Below are 25,909 nucleotides of genomic sequence, written 5' to 3' on the forward strand. Positions count from 1 at the left end.
ACTCCCCAAAAATAACCTTTGACAGGGAAAAAAGGGAAGAAACCTTCAGGAGAGCAACAGAGGAGGATCCCTCTCCCCGGATGGACAGAAGCAATAGATGTCATGTGTACAGAATGAACAGCATTTACAAAGTTACATAAACACATTACATGAATATGACAATGTATGAATGGAACTCCAATCCATGAAACAGAAGGAGGTAGAGAGAAGGGGGCGGGGCATCAGCAGGGCCAACGCGGGAGGCATCAGACACCTCCAGGTCCAATGGACCCTATGAGACGTGAAGTCACAACGACTCCGGGGTGGAAGCAGAGTTAATAAGGTGCAATGGAGAGATGTAAATTCATCCATAAGGAGAGAGAGAAGATGAGATAGGTGCTCAGTGTATCCTAAAACATCCCCCAGCAGCCTATAAGCCTATAGCAGCATATCAAGGGGCTCGACCAGGGCAAACCTGATTCAGCCCTAACTATAAGCACTATCAAACAGGAAAGTCTTAAGTCTATTCTTGAATGAGGTGACTGTGTCTGCCTCCCGGACTGAAAGTGGAAGCTGGTTCCATAAAAGAGGAGCTTGATAACTGAAGGCTCTGGCTCCCATCCTACTTTTTAGGACTCTAGGAACCACAAGTAGCCCTGCATTTAGTGAGCGCAGCTCTCTAGTGGGGCAATATGGTACTACAAGCTCCTTAAGATATGATGGTGCATCACCAATCAAGGCTTTGTAGGTGAGGAGAAGAATTTTAAATGTGATTCTTGATTTTACAGGGAGCCAGTGCAGAGCAGCTAATACAGGAGTAATGTGATCTCTTTTCTTAGTTTTTGTGAGTACACAAGCTGCAGCATTCTGGATCAACTGGAGGGATTTAAGAGAGTATTAGAGCAACCTGATAATAAGGAGTTGCAGTAATCTAGTTTGGAAGTAACAAACGCGTGAACCAGCTTTTCTGCATCTTTTTGAGACAAGATGTGCCTGATTTTTGAAATGTTACGTAGATGACAAAATGCAATCCTTGAGATTTGCTTAACGTGGGAGTTAAAGGACAAGTCTCGGTCAAAGATAACGCCTAGATTCTTTACAGTGGTGTTGGATGCCAGGGAAATGCCATCTACAGAAACCACATCACCAGATAATTGATCTCTGAGGTGTTCAGGGCCCAGTAAAATAACTTCAGTTTTGTCTGAGTTTAACATCAGGAAGTTGCAGGTCATCCATGTTTTTATGTCTTTAAGACATTCTTGAATTTTAGCGAGCTGGTTGGTCTCCTCTGGTTTGATCGATAGATATAATTGAGTATCGTCTGCATAGCAATGAAATTTTATGCAGTGTTTCCTGATAATATTGCCCAAAGGAAGCATATATAAGGTAAATAAAATTGGTCCAAGCACAGAACCTTGTGGAACTCCGTGATTAACGTTGGTGGTCATTGAGGCTTCATCGTTTACAAATACAAATTGAGATCGATCTGATAAATAGGATTTAAACCAACTTAGTGCTGCACCTGAAATGCCAATCGACTGATCCAGTCTCTGTAATAGGATGTCATGATCAATGGTGTTTAAGTCAAGATGCCATTGAACGGAACATTGTTTTACCTTTTGAGACGGTTTTTAATACATTTGATTCTTGAAATTTCCCAACATGTCCTCTCCTAGAAATCGTGAAATGTACTGTAGAACGTGCATTATGGCTACATCGTCTTAAATAAACACATTTTTTTCTCGTTAGGTATATTTTTGGCATTGCTGTTGTATTGTTCTCTTAAAGACAGCGTGGAATAAAGTGATTATCAATCATGCCTCTGTTATAAATCCCCAAATACTTCATAGTCCAATATGACAAACCACTTACTTCATTCTGGATTGAATTTGCACGGAGAGAAAAAGCTGTAAAAGATGTCATTCCAAGCAGTAGCCCATATGCACAATGCCACAGCAGTGGAGAAATTAAGCCGAGATGGCATGAGTTTTGTTTTGCGTGAATAGGCAGTGATGAAAGCACCTGCACTCCACACACTGCCAACCCCCCATCCTCCTCCCCCCCCATTTCATCAACATCTAAAATCTGAAACCCCCGTTGAAAATGTAACATTCACGCATTGGTCCATGTACACCTTTTATGTTGCCCGCGATTAATCACGGCGCCGTCGAAAGGACGAGGCGGTTGTTTGCCCGCTGACAGACTTGATTCAATGAGAGTGCAGAAGCAGGAGAATGAGGAGAGAGAGGAGGATCCTGGCCATGACATAATCAGCTTTCCTTCTTGTTATTAACTGTCATTATCGTCTTCTTTTCAATCAGTGCTTGCTTGTGCTCCGAAGGATGTTCTAATGAGTGGCACTGGGAAGCCATTATCGATATTTCACCAGCTCGCTTCAGTGGCATCAGATGGCGACAGATCTTGAAACATAATCGCAGACACTTTCACCAAATGCAGTCCATTATATTCAGCTGTCTCAAATTGGCACGAGGGGGATTTGGCATGTCGGGTGTCTCAATTTGAAGAACCAATAAAAAGCAAAAATTTAGCCAAAAGAAGGTAAAGTAGAAGCCTTCTAAAACTTCATTTATTACTAGTGACGTATGGCAATAGCAGTGCTGGTGGAACTTAAACACTCATACGTTCATTTATTAATAAAGCAGAGTAAAAACAAACAAAAGATCCGAGGCACAACGAAAAAACACACATGCAAGAGCTAATAATAAATAAGGTCATTAAAATTTAAGGAGAACGAATCGGCGCAGACACGAACAACTGAAAGAGAAGTAAGGTACAATTAAAAATGTAAATTGCCTTTTTAAGTGAGGTAATCTTTAGATTGTTATTCCACCGTTGCAGGTGCACGGAGAGATAAACTGGATTCTCCGAAGCTCAGTAAAAACAGCCAGCACCCGGAACACTATCCAGTCATTTCAACGTGTTCGATTAAAAGACAACAAAGAAGTAATTCAAGGGGATAAATAAACAAAACAGTCAGGGCTCCATGAATAAATAAAACCCAGTGTTTACCACACCTCAAGTTCCTTTACGTCTGGGCCAAAATGTGGCATTTGAACACACCTCAAAGACTACGTCCAACTTTGTCTTACGCTCTTGCGCCTGCGAGAGGAAGAAACACTCCGTGCCAGCAGGTGGCGGCAGTCTATATTTGTCATTCAAAAAGGGAAACAGAGAGATCTACGACTGCCAATATACAAGCCGTTGTTACGATACATACATGAAACAATACAATGGTTGCCAATCATTTTCACACCACTCTCACTCACCACTTAGCTTCGTTCCAGATGGCCACGTCGTTGTGAACATATTTGTTTATTTTAATGATTAGATGAGAGGAAGATAAAAAAACGGAATTGGCCAATGGCTGAACTTTACAGAGAGAGAGAGGACCACCCAACCTCTGCATACAGCTCACAATGATGACTATTATAATTATCTACAGTAATAAAATCCTAGTGCAGAATGATAAACAGCATCCTAGGGGTCAGAATCGCAGATGAAACATTGCCTGTGTAAAATGTCTCCATAATCCGGGACTGATAAGACACAATGGCAACAATGTCCTCACTCTGTTGGGTAAACACTTGTTTGGGTCCTCATTATGTAGCAAGAACATGAACACATAGACACACAATTTTCATGTTGCTGTTTTTAAAAATCTGTTAATTTATTAGTATCTATTCATGAAAAACAGATACAAATAAATATAAATATAATTATGTGAAAACCTGAAGATATAAATAACCACTTGTTTTGTTTTAATCACATGAAGGGATTCTTGCTGATCTGCAGTATAATCAGCTCCTTTTGTCCTCCTAAGACATTTTTCTCCTCACCTTCTAGTAACAGCAGACATTTCTTTCTAACAGGTGTTGCGACGAGAGGAACCCGTTTGGCTGTATTCTTGCAGCAGGAAATAGAAAATCTTTTTGATGCCTGGGAAGGAAAAATGTGGGTGAACTTATATTAACACGACCAAATCCACAAAGTTGGTAATCTTGAGAAACCAGCAAGAGCAAGCTATATTTAAAAAAATAAATACATATTATCCAATTAAAAAAACCTGGGCAGTGTTGCTAACCAATTGTCAATGAGAGTAGCTAGCGGCACAAAAACGGGATGATTTTTCTTTGCATAGGCAAAGGTGATCATATGCCTTTTTAAGCCGTCGTTTGACACCTGTGGTATAGATAGACAGAAATGTACTTCAAATTATTTCAAAATATAACATAAGAAACACTACAGATGGGTCACATTTAGCTGGCTCAGTAAATAAAGCTAATTTCTTCTAAAAGTTGTGAGACCGGGCTCGCAATGATATGACATTGAAAATAGAGCTGACGACAGCTCATCTGGCAACGAGCCGCGGGGCCAGCGGTACCGACAAAGACGAAATGAGTTCCATCAAAAGGCAAAAGGGAGCCGTTTGAAGTCGCAGCCGCACAACCGGGACAAAAGCAGCAACATCCAAGCAAATACTCACGAACCTAATAATGAGGTTTGGTCATGCTTGCACGGCCGCGGACAACAGCATGCACGGAAACAAACGGACCCGGTTTAAATGTGATATGTGTGCTCGTTCTAACCACTTAATGGGGCATCGTTTCAATTGCAATACGTGATAATGAACAACAATAACTCCGCACCAATTTTTATGTCGTAATTGCCCTTTTTGCAACCCATTATTAACTTCCGACAGTAGCCATGAGCGTAGCTTTGATTATTTTATAACAACTAGTACGATTTGACAAATCCATTGGGCAATATTTAATGACTGTTTGCTCCGGAGCTAACCCGCCATGATATAACAATCACATATAGATAAGCAAGCATAGAGAATATACCAAACGTAAATATGAAAGCAAGCTCTACTACATACCAATTCATATTTCCTTTTGCTATTGCTACTGACTGAGGACAACAGGATGGTAAAACAAAGGAGATTAAAGAGGAGAAAAGGTTGTAGAACTATTGAGACTGAAATCTATCCATGAAAAATGTCCGTTTGTTTGCTGGTTTTGGTTTCGACCAACGGTAACTTTTCCTCGTCTCACGCAGACTTCTCCTAATATGTTGCATCGTTCCAGTGTTTCCAACATTTTTTGTCTGTTTGCCTATAAGATGCAGTATAATAAGGCTAATTTGTGAACTTGAAATGAATTACCATCCAGGCTCCAGTAGTTTTCTGGCTCATGTGATGCATAAATGTAAGCGATTCACCTCCATGCTGTGAGAGCACTGGAAACGTACTCACGCTCACCGCCAATAGTATTTTCTCTTGTTGGGGGAATTATTCAACTTTTTCTCTTGTCTGTACAAACTGTGCTCGACTAATATCCGATACCTGTTACGTTTGGTTTCATCTGCCAGAGGAGAGCAACTTTTACCAAGTACCGATACAGAAAACATCAACACGCGTAAAGTTTGGGTACTTTTGCAAACTTAGCTCCACCCGACTTCAAACCGAATAACTGAGTTTCTGTTTCTCTGGTAAAATAGAGTTGTTTTTTGACAAAAGTCTAAATAAAAATGAGCCAATCTGAAGATGTAAGAGACGTTTCTTGTTGTTTTTTTTAGGATGATATTGGATTCAGTGTACTGGCATTTAGTTTTTAAATGTTTTTGTCTGGCTGCTGAACTGAATTATTTAGAGTGATACAGGTTATGTGAGTTTCTTGTGTGTCACCCACAAAGCTCAGTATTTTTTATTAATTTCATGCTTTTTGTCCATTACTGTCTCTTTTACTGACTGTGCAAGCTGTGTGTCAACACATTCATATGCTTACGTTAAGATACAGCCTATCACGTTCTAATACTGAAATGTATTCAGTTATATTTAGTACTTACGATAGTTCTTGAATTACAATTAAGATAGATTAAATATCGAAACCATTCTTTAAATGTCTGTTTAAGTTTTGACTATAAACCTTTAATTACGTTGCAGTAAAATTTACAACCCCTAATTCAAATTAGATCCAGTATTAACATTAAAAGTACACTTGAGGTGGTTTAATTTTTTAAATGGCTCCCTTTATTGGATAGATAAAAACATATAAAATAATCAAATACCTCAAAGAAAGTTAAGAGCAGACTCAAACCAATTGAGCTTTATGATGTTGCTGCCTGATATTTATTAAACTCCATGGGTTTATTAAAGTTCTGCCTCATCTTGCATCTGAATTTACTCATTTTAAACTTCAGATCAAAGTATTCTTCGCATACTTCAAAGCTCAGTAATGTGTGCACTGTCTTGGAAGAATGAGAGGAACATGTTGATTCATGAAATAATAGAATTACGGTTTGGTTTTATGAACCAGATTGCTCTTTTTGATTGTATTGATACTTAAAATGCAGTAATAAGACTTCTGGCTTGAATATGTTTTTGGAGCACAAAGCTTCTTTGCATTTGGAGTCAATATCCAAACCTTTCAATACGTCTCGCACAAAAGATTTGTTTTTCTTTCCTGCGAATATGGTGGCGATTGGAGCGGCCAAGCAGTCTTTCATTTTCTTTTGTTTTTATCTCAAAAGTCAGTGACTTGGATCATTGGCAGAGCCGGTTATCAGCAATGCGACAAAGCCGCTGACACGGAGGCGGTCTGGGCTTCCTGACCAGCTGAAAACCTTTTCAGGGTCTCTCTTTCTCCATTAAGCGTTGGGAAAGAGGATCCGGCGATGCCGAGGTTTAATGGCTCAAGGCTCAACGGGGGGGGGGGGGGGGGGGGGGAAGAGAACTTCACTCATCACACCATCAGCCAGGAAGTACCCGAGAGACGGAAATCACATTCACCTCGTGTCCACCTCTCGCCGGGCTCCTAATTGCAGGAGATGGGTACACGCTCAGAGCCCGGAGGCCATTACCATACAGCCATGGACGATGATTAATGACCCGGTGGGAACAAACAGCGAGCGACCTGCTCTCACACGGCGTCACCAAACACATCAGCACTCTTGTGTGCTTTTGAATTTTTTTTTTTTTTTTTGCAAGACCTTGTTTTTGCACTTCAAAAAAGAAAAAAAAAATGCGTGACTCGGAAATGTGTGTTGGCACGCCAACGTGCACATGCATGTACGTGTTAGAGGGAGGCGATTCTGTGTGCACTCATTACTATCATGTCACTCGGATTGGACTCGTGGACCCCCCCCCCCCCCCCCCCCCCCCCCCCCCCCCCCCCCCCCCCCCGAGTGTGACCGTCAATAACACTAATGTGTCTGTTTTCCTTTTTTTAATGACTACATCGCACGACTGAATTATATAATCAATATGTGACGAATACAACGGCAGCGGGAATACGCTACATGTGTGTTTATGGAGCCAGCGTATGAATGTGTGAGTCAGTTATAGCTCGCAGTAACAACGGCATTCTTGCTTGTACTGCAAATGTAAATTTATATGTGTGAATATTCTACGAAAGTCATTTCTAATGTGAACGAGAGAGCATTTTTTTCGGCGCGTAGTTGCCGTTGAGTTATTGTGAAGTTACACATATTTTTCCATACTTATGTCACGCTGTTTGCTTTTTTAATTAGTTGACGTACATATTTTTATGCCCGTGATGTGACGCGCTTGGTACCCAGTGTGACCATGTGACAGGTTGGGATGAGAAAGGATGCTGATTGGTCAGCACGTGTTCACTGTAAAAATGTGGAAACTTTAGTGTCCTGTTAAATGGGCGTCAATCAGCAAAGTTCCTTCTTTTTTAAATTTTTTTTACTCAAAAATTGATGTATGCTCACTCACTGAATTAGATAATTTCTACTTGATGAAATGGAGCTGAATATGTTTAATAATATGTATAATTTATACGACATACTTTTATGTTCCTTATTTCAATCCCAACCACGATGCTTTTACAAAACCTAACCAAGTGGTTTCTAATCTTAACCGCGGCCTTTAGACGGCGTTAAGTAACACGCACAAAAAAACAATAAAGAGCCTAAAACGCATCATCATGACGCACAACGACCTTCAAACGTTGTGCGACGCGCCCCCTCGTGAATTCAGGTCGCGATCTATGAGGAGCTCGTATTCCACCGTCATCTTCCAGCCAATAGCAAACGGGATGTCTGTGGGAAGCCTGGAGATGGAGGAGTGTGCAACTTTTTTTAAAATTCCTGTTTACACAGCATATTCACTGCGATGTTTTAAAAAAACGATACAATTCCGAGTGGTTTGTGTGCTGATATAGCTAAAAAAAAAAAAAAATGTATTAAAGAAAACCCAGTCAGCATCACGCAACACCGTTTCTCTCCCTCTGTAAACAACAAGGATCCACTTGCATGTAAAGGCCGGTCCCGAGTGGACCGGTCCACCTCCAGCTACTCACCGACGGGGCTGGTTTTCCTCCTTTCGCGGTGCAGACCAGAGTGAAGTTCTGCGCTTGGTATCGACTGAATGCAGCCGGAGTGTTCTCCGCCACCACTGATATGTTGTTTGGAGGCGCTGTGGAGAGGACGAAGGAAGAAAGCTTCGTTAATCAATATGCAAAAAAAAAAATTCAATACATGTTCTTAAACTGATGTCGAACAATGAAACGGGACTCAAAAACCAATCCGTCCCACGCATGAACCTGCTGAGAGAATCTCCACTTGAAACGGTCACCGAGACAATGTGTTCGGAACCTCCACCGGGGGAGGGGGGGCGGGGGCTCATGTGAGTCGGATGAGGCCGAGGAGGTAGAAAAAATAAATAAACTCATACATATCATATCGCTAACCCTCCTTGGGATTCCAGCGCGCGGGTGGGGGGGGAAGGAGGCAAAGACTTCACAGCATCACAGAGGAGCACCGGGGTGGAGAAGGAGGTAATGAATGGAAATCTCCCGCATCCCCCCCTTGGGAAAAAAATAAATCAGCCCGTTCAACATGCAGTCCTACCCACGAGTCCTCGCACGGTGGCTTATACATGAACACCAACCCTCCGCAGACCGTATTGTGGCCGTTTTTTTTTCTCGGGGAAATATCGCCGAGCACGTTCTTTTAAAGTGACGACACTGCAGCGGATGACGGCCACAAGGATCTCTTGAATGCCGATGAGGACCTGCTGAGTTTTTTTTGGTGGTTTTCTGTACATCGACATGCCTTCCTTCCCCCCCCTAACCCCCTCTTTGTGAGCGATGCCTCTCACGCAGCATCATGCGTATAGGCGGTCGATGAGCCCGCCGCTCTATTCTCCTTTCAGTAATAATTGTTTTGAATAATACTTCAAGCTCTATTTGAGAACGAGAGGCTTTTCGAGTCTCTTCTGGGGTCACGCTTTGAGGTGTAATAGGTTATTTTGATTTGCACACGCACGTAAAGGAAGTCTTGTGTTTTAAATTTATACATAAAGAAGGTTATGATAATTAATAGGGAATATTATGAAGAATATTAAGATAAGAGATGACCACTGTTTTATTATTGTGACTGCATGTAATGATTAACTGATGCATGAGAATGAACGATATTGTTTATTGCTTAGAGATGTTACTTGAACCCGTGAAGTTACTTTATTCTGAAGGCAAGATAAGAGGTTTTATTCTGAAGGTGAACTTCTCCGTCTTGACCGGAAGTGAGACGTTTGAAAATGGCCTTAAGCCAACCAAAGTGATGCTTTGTTTAGTAACGGCGACTAAAGAAAGAGGATTCGTACTGGGGGGAAGAAACCAGACAGGAACTAATACACACGGAGGAGTTTTTGTAGGTAACTTTAACCCATCGAATCCTGAATTTCCTTGAGCCCCGAGACGTTCTAGTAGCAAAGAATCTTCAACAAGGAAGGTCAAGGGGAGCGTTGTCCTTTTTCACGTGTCACTTCGATCTATCAAGAGGTTTTAAACAGACATGCGGCGAGAAATTAATTGATTTAAGGTGTGTGTGGGGGGGGGTGGCCTCTGGGTTTCCTCATCACTTAATTGCTTATTGATGGGATTCATATGGTAGTAAATTAACCTTCGAACACTCCATTAGCTTACTGACAAGTCTGCCTCGACCCGGCACATGACGAGCTGTCAGAAGGTGCCTGTTCCTGACCGATCACTCACGAGCACCCGACACGGAAGCGGCGTCGAGTGGTGGAAGTTCGCTCCGGTATGCAGAAGCGTGTAATCAGATGATAAAAACAATCCAACTTTATATATATATATATATATTTATGATATCGTAAAGCAGCGGTTTATGGAATAGAGCTCGTCCAGTAAATATATTGCTCGCGCGCCGTCGTGAATTCTCCCAAGTGCTGCGATACCACGCGGTTAAAAGTGACGATTCACTTTCGCAACGTCAGCGGCCGTAAAAAAAAAATAAAAAATTCTCCGAGATCGGCGAGAGCTTTCGCGGCGATCGTTTTTTTTTTGTTTGTTTTTTTATAACACGCTGAACCGCGCACATTTAATGTAGACAGAGATAAGCTCATGGAATCCAATTTTTATTATGGATTTTTATTAAAAATGATCGCCAGTTTACAAGTTTTTTCCACTTGACTGATAAGAATTGATAATCCCCCCCCCTTGACTCGTACTTCTTTCAAAGCTCTAATAAGGAGATGCTTCGTTGACCTTGTGGTCAAGTCAGTTCATAAGAGAGAGAGAGAGAGAGAGGGGTGTATTGATCCGGCTTTCTGCCCAGTGCGGTGGATGGTCACCTAATGGGAGACAATAAAGCTGGGTGAAATATTTGACGTGATTAAAAAACGAGTCTGCCAACACAACAACCCCTGTATAGGATTAAGATGGTTGTCTGGGATGATGGGAGTCTAAGCCTTTCATACCTCATTTAATTGCGGCTCTCTCTTCGCCCACTTGTTAAAAGGTTGAGCACATTCCCCCCTTTGTTTTAAGCTGTCTGTCGGGTGTGTTTAAAGGGGGGGGGGGAGTCTGCCTGAATAGCAATCATTTAATAGATTAATAATTACATTTCCCTCTTCACGTGGGTGACTGCGCAGTATATTAATGCGGATGTAGGTTGGATATAGAGCTCATACAAAAAAAAGAAAGAAAAGAAAACTAAAACAGAACGACAGTTTGCTAAACAATCTGTAGAGGTCGTGGGGAGGAAGACATGGAAGAGCATCGAAAAAAAACAAGTCAACATATTTGATATTCTCATGACAAACCTCAAAAGATTGGAGAACAGATATTACATAATGAAAAACTACACGGCGAACAGAATATTCCGTGTGCCGCGCGAGGTCTTCCCCTCGGAATTGACCGCGATCTTGCGGGCTGTGTATAATACCGGTTTAATGCTTAAGCATTTCCATGTTTTCACTTAACTTTAAGGATTACATCTACCTCTTTTAGGTTAAGTAGTTTGGCCAACCTCGTGGGCTCATGGAACTCTTTCTATTGGCTTTGTGACGAAGCCGTATCAAAGCTAAAACTAAAAAGCTACAACCTGAAACTTGTTGCACAATGTTGTTCAAAACAAAAGAGAAATGGAAATACCATTGCTTAGGGCTGCCAAACTTGTGTATATATATACTGCTTCTTTCCATTATATCATATGAATACGGATCCGGAAACTTAAAAGCAGGACACTGCAGATGTATGAATAAGGCCTGTATTCCCATGAGCCATTTCTTCTTTTTCAGTTGCGCGCCGTTGCGTTAAAATAGCATTTTACGTGATTTGGTCCCCGGTAGCACTTCAATGATGAACTCTTTTCTCTTTCTCTCGTGTACTTCCTCATGCACTATCTCCTCAAGCGCCGTCAACCCTGCAGTCTTTAAACAAAAATGAAAAAAATGAAAAACAATATATAAGAAAGGAGGAAAAAAAAGAAAGAAATACATGTTTTTTTTGTGCACGTTTAATGCTCCCGTGAGACTGCTTTCCCCCCCGTGCCTCATAATTAAGGGATTTAGAGCTCTGGAGACAGCTGGACTCAAAAGAAACACTCACAACATCCCTGTGTAGTAAGCAGCCTGGCCTCGAGTCCAAGTCTCCGGGGGTTTATTAATAGTGGATGGGGGGTTGGGGTGTGTGTGTGTGTGTGTGGAGACAAGGCCTCAAGGTCATCCCGTGCTTACTTTTACTGACAGTAATTCAGTGATAAATATTTGATGATGCTGTACCGTAAAGTAATCAATACACGAATCACGTGCCAGTGTATTTACTTTTTAATTGACCGCTGAGGAAACACAACAATAACTAACCTCATGACTGTCTCCACTTTGTGCAATTCATTTGCACTTCCTTCAATCTTTTTCCAACTGTTTTAGTAAAAAAAAAAAAATGCTGTCGCGCAGAGTGCGAGACTATTATGGGATTAAAGCGAGAGACGACCCTCTGAGAACCAGATTCCTCTCACTGTGCCACATGAGTCACGAGTCTATTAATAACTCCAATGGGTGAAGGGAACGTTCTTTCGCTCCACAGTCAGTCAAGTTGGACCACGAGCCACACAGCTGCTCAACATTGAAAAAAAATCACTTTGATCAAGAGCCTTTTTCTTTTTTTTTTTGTCACTGTCACAAATGATCGCGGGATCACGAATATTCGCGAACGCCCTAGCTAACGGATTTTTGCAATTTAAATACGGCGGTAACTTACGTTAGCAAAAGAAAATATAAATACATCAAACCCAATCACCCACATAGGGTTCAATTGTTCAAACCATTGGCTCAAATGCCTTATCTTTGTTACAGGGAGTGTTTGGTTGGGACAACAACAACAACAACACTGAGACTTGATGGTTCAAAATAAGATAAGACATCTTTATAACCTCTTTTCAACCTTGACAGAGGCAGAAAGGAGAAACCAAATCCTCTCCATCCTTTCTTACCTTTCACAATAAAAGCACTGGACATATAATATTGGCATGAGAATGCATGTGTAAAAGCCTGTATACTATATATACTGCATATAAGGTGGCAAATACCACGTGTTAAAGTGCCAATAGCAAAACAGTATTAACCCTTCATAGACACAGAGGAGTGTGAGGTCCTGCTTTCCTTTTATTTTTTTCACACACAGCCCAAATCATTGCCTCCTTCAAAAGTCCCATTGCAAACACACCCTTTGTTTCTGGAAGGATGTTGGAAACTTCAGAGTGAAATGCTGCATATTACATATTGCTTCTCTTCATGCAAATTAGTCCTAAACACAGAAGGTCAGAGGTCAAACGTGAAGAGTGGAAACAGACATGCCACATTACTGCAAATTAAGCAACTGGAAAATCAAATGTCAACTTAATTGACTCTTTCACCTCATTGCCGTCCCAGCGGAGTCTGAAATGGAAGTTAATTGGACCCTTCCCGAGAACAGTTCTCTGATCTCAACTTTGCTCGTGGGCTGGAGGATATGATTCTGGCAACCGAAATATCAAAACAAATTTCAGGCTGCCAGCTCTTGGCAATGCACACAACGTAATGTCCCGCTGCTGCTTAATTTCTGCTCCAAGGCTAAGTTTATCCCTAAAGGAGAGCTGTGTGTGAATTCATATTTGTGTAGATTAAAGACAAATACACTTCCATGCAAAACGGACCGCCGTGACGATCCAAATGGCACGCCGATGGCAATTTGAAAGTAATTTAGCATGCAGTGAAAACGCCCTTCTTCGTACATTTTATGTTACGCTCAGAGCAAGTGGCACATGATGGATGGGAAGGGAGGTGGATGGCTCGAAACAAACACGGGGCTTTCTACACACGGTTGGAGAACGACGTCCGCGTCCCAAAGTGTCGTCAAAGTTGCGTTAGCTATGTTTGTCAAGTGTTTTTTTTTTTTTTACATACTGCAGAGTTGTAATAGGTTATTTACAGTAGAATACACTAGAAGGGTATGATAATTGATGAAGAATATTAAGAACAATGTATTGTAAAGCGTAAGAGAAAGTCACTGTTTTGTTATTGTAACTGTTTGTTGATGACAAATGTAAAATGAATAACTGTAAGATGCATGAGAATGAATGGGATTTTATTCTGATGGGATGTTTTACCTAAAATGAATGCCAATGAAATAGGAGATGCTACTTTTATTCTGAAGGGGCGAGGGAGGATCCTGTCCTTGAACAGAAGTAGGACGTTTGACCTCGCCATCTTGAAGGAATTAGCTTAGCTTAGCTTATCATCTGCATTGTTTAAACTAGCCAATTGAGCTAACCTCTAGGTGTGAAATCATTTGCATGTCTTACTAATAGTCGTAGTCTTTGTTCTGGATCCCGAATTGTCCTTCCGCCACGAGTCCCGAGGTCTGAATTAATCTTCAGTACTCGTGTCACGTTGTTTACGCTTTACTGTGAATATTCCCCCCCCCCCAAAAAAAAACATTACCAGGTGGTTTAACATAACTACAACTAACATAACTATCAGTGCTATTTATACAACTTCCCGTGAGATGGAAACAGGACTTCTTTCTTGTGAAGGGAAGAAAAGTGCGTGCGCTCCACACTTGAGTTCAGCGGAGTGAAACGTAAACTGCCAAAGTGCTTTTTATCCCCTTGTTCTGAGTAGGCACACAGTTGGATGGGCTATGGCGGATGGCAGTGGGGGAGATGGAAGGCAGCGTAAAGAACAATCAAATTTAAGTCCTCTCAAGAGGGGAAAAAGGACATGTTGAAATGAGCGCTGGCACTTGTACCCCGGCACCCAAGTTGGATCCCTTTATTCCCCGAGATAAAAGACACCGAAATGCGTTTTAATCACTTTTCTTTTGTGCTGTTTCGCATTTGCATGTACACCCCACCCTGTTAATTTGCATGGGTTATTACGGAGCTGTCAGCTCATATCACATCCTCCCTCCCCGGCGCACCAGCCGGCGTGTAGAGAGAGAGAGAGAGAGAGAGAGAGAGAGAGAGACTCTGGTGGCTGTCAGGAAGAGGAAAGGGATGAAACGCAGAGACAAAAGCTGGTGTCACATTGAACACGTTCCCCGGTTCTGAAGCCCATTAATCACACCGATGTTGTTGACAATTCAAGTCGAGGACACGCGCCACACGACCGTCCGCGTGCTCAGGAAGGGTGAGACGTGCGTTTGGAGTGTTCTTGTCCGTGGAAACATATGGACTCGCCGATGCGTTGCCGTCGCGGAGGCGGCCGTCTCTCCGGGGCGGACAGAACACTGCGGTCTATACCTCTTAAGAGACACGCAACCACCCACATGTAACTATTACGCAACGCCGCTCAAGAGCGCTGGCTGCGTTTTGGGCTTTCTTTCATAGAATAAAAGTACAACTTAACACACATAAAAAAAATCTCTCACGATGTAAAAGAGAATGTTTTGGGAGCTCCGTTCCCATAGATATGTCATGGCAGCGTATAGGCTTTCCCCCGGGCTGCCGCTCTGGGGAGGGAGGAAACGAGCCTTGGACTTACAGCGTTGTGTTTATAATGAGGACGGAGAGGATTTTTTTTTTTTTCCGCCCAGCACAGTTTTGAAGGCTCGGTTGAGACAGGACATAAGGGAAAACTCTTTCTTTTTGACTCCCAAATAGCAGCGTGAGGCAGATGGGACTAACCCTGTACCCTGCCCGGCATCAATTATGCTGTGACTGGCACCCGCGTCCCTGAGAGTCCATTTTTATTTTTTTGCTTAAGGGCAGGGGGTCTAGGGTTGGCAATCTGTTCCAATTTGGCTTCTTTACCTCTTTAACCCCCCCCCCCCGCCGGCCACTTGGTAATTCACAAGTCATTGTCATGGATGCACCTTTAAGGTCCCCAGAGCCCCCGGGCGTCACGCACACATTTCTTGATCAATACGACTTCTGAGGCACTTTTTATTCTCACCCTCTCATTTTTCTTTTTACGACGACAAATTTTCCAGAGCGAGGAAAGGGGGGCGGGGTGGGGGGTAAAATGAGGCCGTAAAAGTTATACGAGGCCGACGAGAGCCACTTGAGATGGCGAAGTATCCATCATTCATTTTTCACTTGATACGAACAATCCCCAAAGAAGTCTTTTGAGAAAAATCTACATCAAATGCCCTCGCAGCCCGACGGCCCGCCGGCTCCACAAATGTCGATATAGTATACACAGCATTCAGGGACGGGGAGGACGATTCATATTTCAAGCTGACACGCAGGGGGGGGTTGTTGATGGGCCAGTTATGACCAAGACAAATGGGTGACCATGCATCAAGGGTTTCTATTAAAAAGCAACGCGGTGACTTTCATTACCTCGACATGTTTAACCTGTTCTGGCCACCGGTTTATGTTTATTTATAAGCTAAGAAACCTGTAAGTTATCATCAGTTGTCAGGTAGTGAAATACATAAATACTATATATTTTGTGTGTTCCATGCTATACCGATGACGTATTATATGATAACACGGTAAATGATTTGAGATATAAAAAAAAATTATGTTTTATTGCACAATTCAGAGATCTGCCTTCTGTTTTGGTGAAAAATGCATTTTGATCCATTGAGGCGGCTGCATTTGAGCTCCTAACCCAGTTGTGGGAATATTCTCGCTATTCAGAAAGCAATACTTTCCTCAGCTATCAAACACATCTCAGAACCATCAATAATTGATGTGATAATACCTTAAATAAAACCTCTATGGCTTGTCTTTTTTTTCCTCCTCTTCCTCCTTATTACACACACAAAAAAAGAAAAAAGATATATATATATAGATATATATATATATAATCAAGTAGATTAAAAGATGAATAAAAAAGAAAGTATTACAACCTGCTTGTGTGCATGTATGACCCATCAAGCTCACAGGATCCATTACAAGTAATCAAATTAATAAATCCTCCCGATCTCCTGATCTCGTTTGGGCACTTTGTTGAAACGCTGCCAGATATCCTCATATGTGTGTGTGTGTGTGTGTGTGTGTTTGAAAGAGTGATGGATGGCTTTTTCAAGGTGAAAGCAGTCTCTGAACATCATTCGGATCTCTAATGGCACACTTCCATGAACATTACACCTACTCGGATCTTGTGAGTAGAGTAGAAACCACAATGGGCATTCTCAATGCTCATTGTCGTGGGATTTTGAAGCACACGTGAAGCTCACATGTGCTTCAATAAATAAATATATATATATATATATCTCTCTCTTTGGAATAAAATGTATTTCGTTTTCGTATTCAGATCTTGAGAATATGATAGAAGTGTTTTGTTGACGTGTTCAAAAAAGCAATTTGGCAGCTGCGTCTGTATTAGTCTGCTCTCAATCTCACAGCCAAAAGGTTTTTTCTTTTTTCATGAATAGAGCGTCGCCGTGGTCATATTACATTATCTTGAAGAAAGTATTTCTTTCTTATTGTGACTTTGTGATTTTTTCCTTACAAAACTCAGCTCCATCTGGTCACCAGCACTCGTTTTCAACTGTTTTGTTGGTTCTAAATAATGCAAAAAAAGATGTACCGTTCACCACAGTACCTTGAGCCGTTGCTGTGCCAATCACCCACCGACGCGTGTCACATTATATGTGGTACTTACACTTAAAGTGCAGCGGCGCTTCCTTTCTCTCTTCACTCGTCGGCGGTATTGTGGACAACAGCAATCACGGGGACTCTTGAGATGACGTGCGACACATCGTTTAGTCACTTGTGGTGAGTGATGGCCAATATCGGGCACTTCTCACACAATGGACGTGCAACAAATTGGAGCGGTACACATATATATATATATGTATATATATATATATAGCTCGTGGAGCCACATCCGAATGGCTTGTCGAGCCGCGTGTTTTTACGGACCGGCTTGTCTTATTTGGGTTATTGTGTTACACTCCACTGACTGACACGCCCCCCCCTTTTAAGATGAAAACTTAAAAAATGCGTCTTGAATTTGGTGACACGAGGAAAGAGCGCACACCGTGACAAATTATGCCGTCCTAAATGCCAAATCATCACTTTATGTAACGACGGTTTTCAGAACCTGTTAATAGCAGAATAGCTGAATGGCACGGCGAAGGTATTATCTGACCACAGAGACGTGCACAAGGCTTCAAAGCCGGGGTCAGTGATTGGTTAACACTGAAAGTAAAATGCAAAGCAGCTACCGAATACAGCGTGTTCTTCTTCGTGTCAGTCCATTGCATTGGGGACATGTGCAGAATGTCTGAAGTGTCTCACTTCACACATTGAAAGGGACACAAAGGTTTACCCGGTTATGAATAATAGTCCCTCGTGTTGCTTTTTGATTGATGGGCTCCCTCTGGTGAGAAATCTGCCCTGAAAAGAAAGTTGTTTCATTTAAGTGTGCAGCGCATTAAAGATCTTAAATTAAAGGGGATTCATATTTCATATTTATTGCACAATTGTAAACCAACTCAAACTGTATTGAAATTGACGCAAACATACATATACACATATATATATATATATATATACAAACATATACATACATGCATATATATATACATACATACATATACATACATATGCACATATATATATATATATACATACACACACATACATACATATGCACATATATATATATACATACACACACATACATATACACATGCATATATATACACACATACATATGCACATATATATATATATATATACATACACACACATACATATACACATGCATATATATACATACATATGCACATATATATATATATACATACACACACATACATACATATACACATGCATACATATACATACATATGCACATATATACATACACACACATACATACATATACACATGCATATATATATACATACATACATATGCACACATATATATATACATACACACACATACATACATATACACATGCATATATATATATACATACATATGCACATATATATATATACACACACATACATACATATATACATGCATATATATATACATACATACATATGCACATATATATATATATATATATACATACACACACATGCATATATATATACATACATATGCACATATATATACATACACACACATACATATACACATGCATATATATACATATACATACATATGCACATATATATATATACATACACACATACATACAAAAATAGATACATACATACATACACACATACACACAAACATACATGCAATTTTGTTTGAATTTACTTGAGCGATCTATATACTTCCTCGTTCTTGATCAAATTCAGAATAATTTCACGGCATATATCGATTATTAGTATAGCATAGACTATGATCAAGAGGACACTTCTTTTTCTTTTTCAAACCAACAACACGGGACATTAGGAATCAAAAGTTGATGGGAAGGATATGGATATCTTTTGGGAATGTGACCACACCCCTTGTGTTTGCATCGTCTGTACTCACACCTGTGTTTTCTCAACGTCGTTAACGCGCTGCCTCTCACAATATTTACGAGGCGCTGCAAACGCTGTGACTGACACTCTCCACGAAAAAGATCAAATCCACAAACCAAAGTTGATTTAATTTCTCAAAGGAGCCTGGCCTGTTGATTCAGGCACTTTCCGCAGCTTTGTCTCGCTGCAACAACAGTTTTGTTGATCTTATCTTTTTTTGGTTTGTTTGTCTATTACGTGAAGCACTACGGCGATCTGAACCAGAAGCTCAAGATAAATACACATGTTTACTGTGCATTATACTCTGGAAAGGCTTTATGGAAATGGTTTTCATCAAACAGTCCACGATATGAAAAATCCGCTTGATAAACTGCATAAAGAAATCTCTAAAAAAAATAAAAATAAAAGTTCCTTCCACACATTTCTGACTCGATCTCCAGCTCCAGTCACCAAAACATGTCGTTTTAGTTTTGCTTTTAAAGAAATAAGAAGTAATTAGAAAATTGAGTGGCTTGAACGCATTAAATAAATGCACGAATGAATAAATGAATGACGTTTTTCTACATGCGATACAAATGTAAATCCACCATTAGCATGGAAATGACATTTGATTACTTCACGGTGACACATTACATCTTCGATTCCTTGAGTAAATATTCATGAATGTGTTGGGTTTCTTATTTTTGGTTGAAAAATATCAGATTTACGTTTTGGGGGGCTGAAAAAACACACTGCAGAAAAAATCTTTTGGAGCTGTAAATGATGCCTGGTGATCCCGACCTCCCACTTCTTGACTTTTGATTATTAATTCAATGTACGACACAGTGTCCGGAAGGTGCGTATCTTTTTTGGCATCTCCTGCGACTACTGATGAATTGTTCCCTGCCCATATTTCTCTTCTTTTTAAAAAAAATAAAATAAAATGTGGACAATTAAAATCTTTCAACATGTCACTAAAAATAATTTATCGCAGCAACCCCCCCCCCGGTGGCAGCTAATTCAGTCGCAGAAATGCAGCCAAAAATAATCCCATTCTCTACTTGAGCTATTTCACACTCAGCAGATTGGGGAATGTTCTCAATCAAATATGAAGCTTTTTGCTTTGACGCATGACGGTGGGGAGGGGGGGGGGGGGGGGGGTTGTTTAAAAAAGATGCCTCTAATTGCTAAACCGGGTTCGAAAATTCCAATTGACGTTCCGAGAGTGATGACAGTCGTTGGATTGTCCGCCATTGTGACGCTGAAAGATCCGGCACTTATGTGAGGCACTTACGACAAAATAAAAAGCCTTTTTTTTTTAGGAGTCGTCGCACGCCCTGTTTTGCGGTCCATCCACAATGCTTCTTTGTAATATTCCATTTAGCTTTATACTCTGTAGTAAATCCAGAGAAAAACGAGGACAAGCTGAAGTATAAAGTCATGGTGTGGGGTTTGATTTGTGTGCGGTGGCCCTTGTGAAAGGCGGGTTAAGCAATGGTTCCATGCTGCACTACACCTGCCGCTTTAGATCCCCCCCCCCCCCCTATAACGATGCACTTCCCTGTACTCCCTGGCAGGGGTGGACCTCTGCAATGTTCCTCTGGATATGAGAAGTCAGACATAGACCACGACTGACCTCACACACCGTACGCAAGGCTCATGAATTTTGCAATTTCATGCCTTCATATTTAAGTGCACGTGTGCTTCAGACACTTCATTTCAGCAGTTTGGATAACGGCTTCTTTTTTGAGGACCTCCCCCGGTTTCCCATAGGGCGCGCTATAATTAGAATAAGGAGATCGCTCTGGTTTGTTTGTATTCATATATATATATACATATATATATATATATATATATATATATATATATATATATATGGATGTATTTCGTGTGAACGTGTGCATGCTTGTGCAGAAAACACGCGCTTGTTTTTATAGTTTTTTTTAAATTATAAAAGCCACCGCCAATCGTCATCGTTTGACACATGTCACGGCAGAAAAGGCCTTTTATAATATTTTTTTATAGTAATTTATAATTTTCGATTCATTTCCACGCAAAAATAAAAGAGCATGGGTATTTCATCCGTCCACTTCGTGACCTTGTCGAGAGAAATTGCAAAAACACAATCTTCATTAATTCGGTGAATAAGAAAAAAAGAATGCGTTCAAAGGTTTTTTTTTTCCGAGGTCAACCTCAATTATTAGAGATGCTTCGATAAATGAAAGCCACAAAAAGACTTTTTGTGAATTCCAGTCGAGATAACATCCAGTAAAATAATACATGGACGATTCTGGCATTTTTGCTTTCTCAAAACTACACCGGAAAGAAGCAAGTGTGTGTGTGTGTGTGTGTGTGTGTGCTCTTTATGCTTCTATAATCAATCTCCAGATGAGCAGATATGCATTTTTCTGACGAGCTAATCCTCATTTCTAACTGGGGCTTTTAAAACGAGCTGATTTACATGTAAAGGAAACAGAAATTGTTGGATTTATTACATGCTCAAGATTACTGGTCATAGAGGGGATTGTGGGGGATTTTTTTGTTAATGCTCCAAAAAAAACAACATGTGTGACATGTGCTAATCAATGTCTGCCATAAATACCACGGCTGTGCACTGCGAAGCCTCAATTCACCATTTTCTTTAACAGCTGTGCAAAGTCGATGTGAGTGAAACACGCAGCGGTTTGTTTGAAATAGAGACGCTGCGTTTACAATTCAACATTTCCCCAAAGTCACTCAAGTGCAAGCAGCCATATCTCTTTTTCCAAGAAAACAATATTACACTATCGTGATAATTGAAACGGGCAAATGAAGTGTTTTGGGGAAAAAGCTCATTTGAGTCGTGTGGGTTTTTACACTTCCACTCTTAATATGACGTTGACTTAAACTTCTATATAATTCATTCATTCATGAACTGTTTACTCCCGAGAGCAGATTTCTTTTCTTTTTTTTTCTAAAGAGACCCAAACGGTTGAGAGATTATTGGTTCGCAAAATTTTTTCTTTTTCCAGGCTTTGCAGTATTCATTTATATTGATGTCACGTGTACAAATATATAGTCTTGGCCGTTCATTATATGGCTTTTGAAAGAGACGGCAAAATTCAAGGGCAAAAAGTTGTTGTGGCGGAAAATGTTGCCCTCCCAATAAAATATATATATTTTTTTTTTAGAGAGCATCCGTCTCTCACAAGTTTTATTGCAATAAATAAGGTTTCACATTTCACAAATGGCCATCTTTCTGGCGAGAGACGGACCCTTCTTCGGATAAAATACTTACTTCCAAGCTCTGTCTGCAGATTCATACGGAAGTATATGACGGAGGTTTATTCTTCTGACACATCCAGCATTAAAGAGCCAGTGTAGAGCACAGAGGGGGTCTATTGGCAGAAATTAATACAATATTAATTAGTAGATATTTTGAGCCCTTTATATCTAGGTACATGCAAAGTGGGTCTGCGATGTTTCTACGGTAGCCCTGAACGGACAAACCAAACACCGGCTCCAGAAAGGGTTCATTTCCGTCTCACGTCTTTATGTTGGCAGAACTTTCCCTTTGTTTCAATCTGCCACCTCACCACTAGATGTCGCCAAACCCTACACACTGGCACTTTACAATTGGTAAAGTTGTTTAGCCGTGTGCCAGACAATTGTACGTTCGAGTACATTTGGATAATTCTAGATTCCTTTTACTTTTCGAGGCCGGTGAGGATATTAATTAGTTTTACATTGGCTCTCCTCATTCATAGAAAGCCATGGACGCTTTTGTCCGTTGGGATGGCCTACGACGCCACATGGAAGAGATGAGACGTCAAAGAAATACGCAAGGTCACATTTCTATCCAATGTTGATTTAAAACTGAAGCTAACTCTCTGACACGTGTGTACAAAGAGACATTTCTTGAGAAATTAAATAGCATTATTTTAACTGACATTACACATCTGGCTGTGCTCGTCCAGCGGTAACTGTAAGTCAGAGCTCGTGAGTGTGTTTATATTTCACAGTCACTCCCGATAGGATGGAATAAGTGAGAATAAGCACTCACAAAGCCACAGCAGCATGAACCATCTGAGAGAGTCTTCATATATGGAACAAGGAATCATTTATAGAGCACTGTTACTCTGTTCAGGGGCAATCTGACAAACATATCGACTTTGGCACTCATGAGATTGCAGATATCTCTGCACCTACTTTCCTTTATGGCATAATTTGATTACGGAGCACGAGCTCTGGAGCGAACTTCCGTTCTGGCACCTCGTAAAAAAAAAAAAAAAATTGAATATTTTGCATTTCAAGTGGATATTTTCTTCGCATGTACGGGATTTGTTTTTCATGCCTCACCCCCCACTCTCCTGGAAATGCAAAGTGTGATATACATTGGCTTTTTTGGGGTTTTTCTTCATGTATCACCATTTGTGAGAGAATCCTCGAACATGCATTATTCAAGAAACGTCGCTGCCGCCTTGTTCGTCCGCTCGGTTTCAAAGACAGACTTCTTCCACCAGACTGCATCGCGATTTTATCACGGTGTTTTGACTCAAATCTGCTTTTGGCCGATGGCCACTTCCACAATTCACTCTGTAACAGATTGAATTATCCAAGATCAGATCAGAGATTAAGGCTACCTCAAGATCTTAAAATCTCCACTAATACCTAAGCCCAAACTGGCAGACATTGCATCAAGCTTTAAGTCCACGGTGGCAACAACGTTCGGAAATAACCAGCGTACATCCCACTTGAAATAAAAACAGAACCGGGCCAGCAAGCTCCAAGCATCCCTACATGTTTACGTTGCATAATTTAGTTCAGGATCAATCAATGATCACTGAGGTCACCGAGTCCCTCAATTTGCATGTGGGCACGTTCGGAAAACGCCATCCCATCATTTAAGGGATTCTACAGAGCTCACTGGTCTGTCTTTTTGCCCCGAAGTCGCATGCAGAACAGCATGTCCTTTTATTTCTTAATAAAACTTGACAATTTGTAAGAAATTGGTCCGAGGTTTCCCTAAAATGTCTATAAATCAATTACAGGAAGCTGTTGCCGAGGCTTTGAGCGGAACAAAGAAAAGAGCTCACATCACTCAGGCCTTTAAATCCTGTTCCAAAGTCTTTGCACTTGCTTCTTGTTGAAACTCCAATTAGTCTTACGATAGATTTTTAGGATCCCGGCACTTTTGTCTCGTAATCCATGCGCGGACGTGCCGGCTGACTATATCACCGATATGCTGTTAAAATGGAGCGATAACGCCCTCCGGATTACGTGTCTCTTGTCCCGAAGCAGCAAAAATAATCAACACCGAGTCAGTATTGTACCACAAGGAACCCGCAGACCTGCTTTTTTTCCGGTGGTTGGATCATTTTTTTTTGGAAGCAGATTTTGGATCTTTATGCTCCCACACGAGCAACACCTGTCCATGGCAGTCCGTGCCAGTGCCACATGTCGTGCCACCGGGGCTTGAAATTAACATTCGCCAAGCCGCCAGATACGGGCTAAAAGTTGGCCGGTGCTGAGTCAATTCCACCGGCCACTTTTGGCAGGTGACCTTTTTTTTTTTTATCTCTGATCCGTATGAGCACGACGTGATTTTACAATACCGAGGCTCTCTTTTCCAACAGAATATCGAAATGTATCGCAAAATGTAATTTTTTCTTTTTAATTGACTATTGATTTGTCCCCCATTGCATTCCTCCCTGGTGTGCTGTTGACAGCGCTTGTGTGGTCTGGTGAGCTTAAGACAGCAGTCAATTTATTTCTCCACACAGCATCTTTTAGCCGGAGCACAGACTGCAGCGGCGGAGTAAATATATGTGGAGAAACTCCACTTGCACACTTGTGTGTAACATATAATAGGATATTCATTCGAGAGATTGTATAGTTCTGGTAGAGTAGAATAATAAAAAAAAACGTGTGTGGCAAGAACATGTTTCATTCAATGGACTTTACAAATGTGTCACGCGTGAGAAAATGTTCCATATGTAAGATCGTGCAATTACTGGTGTTACAATAATAAGAGGTAGAAAGAAGGCTGAGGAAGGGAAAGTGGAGTTAACTAAAGAACGCCAATTAGTGGTCAACAAAAATCAAGCTGGCACTTTAATATCGGTCTGTTTTCTGCCCTTTGAGTATTTATAATTCCTCAACCGCAATTAAATATTTGTTGAGAATGTTTTTTTGTTGTTGTAAACAACAACTTTGTGTCCAGAGTTGCCCATGCACCCCGTGTAGGTTACAGGTGATATTACATCATTAACAGGTAGGAATGTATTTATAAACACACTGCTCCCGAGATTAAACCTCTCAAATAAACTTTGTTGTATATAAATGACATCATTGCACATCTCTAAACCCCAGCAGGCCCGATCTCAGATGAGACATTTACACAATGAAGGCGCGCTACCTCACCGCCACTTAATTTGATAAGATTTCGCCAGCACAGAATAGGGGTTCCCGATGATTTTCCCCATCTCAATTTTCCCCTTCAGCTTCCCCTCCTCCTGATTCCTATTTGAGTTTAAAAAACGGGCACACTGAGAAGAAATCCATTCGATCCGTGCCCACAGGCCGCTTTCAGGGACTTCCTAAACCCCTATTTCTTCTATCCCCTATAAATGTATCGGCTGTCTCGCAGTTCTTTTGTGCAGCCGCAAAGACGAGTGTCAAATCTCAAAGAGCTAAGACCACAGTGAAAAGGTACTCGGCACCGCTTCTGGAAATATATGCAACTTCCAACTCTC

At 41.0% G+C, this 25,909-nt stretch overlaps 1 protein-coding gene across 2 annotated transcripts in view; it reads right to left on the reverse strand.

Moving 5' to 3' along the window:
• Positions 1–25,909, reverse strand: part of igsf21a (immunoglobin superfamily, member 21a) — a 149,161-nt gene that overhangs the window by 19,167 nt on the left and 104,085 nt on the right. For both annotated transcript variants that reach the window (XM_034533461.1, XM_034533460.1), the window contains exon 5: positions 8,328–8,443. In XM_034533461.1, coding sequence (XP_034389352.1) covers positions 8,328–8,443 — 116 coding nt within the window. The remainder of the gene's footprint in view (positions 1–8,327; positions 8,444–25,909) is intronic.

This window comes from Cyclopterus lumpus, chromosome 5 (genome assembly GCF_009769545.1).
Source record: "Cyclopterus lumpus isolate fCycLum1 chromosome 5, fCycLum1.pri, whole genome shotgun sequence".
NCBI lineage: Eukaryota > Metazoa > Chordata > Actinopteri > Perciformes > Cyclopteridae > Cyclopterus > Cyclopterus lumpus.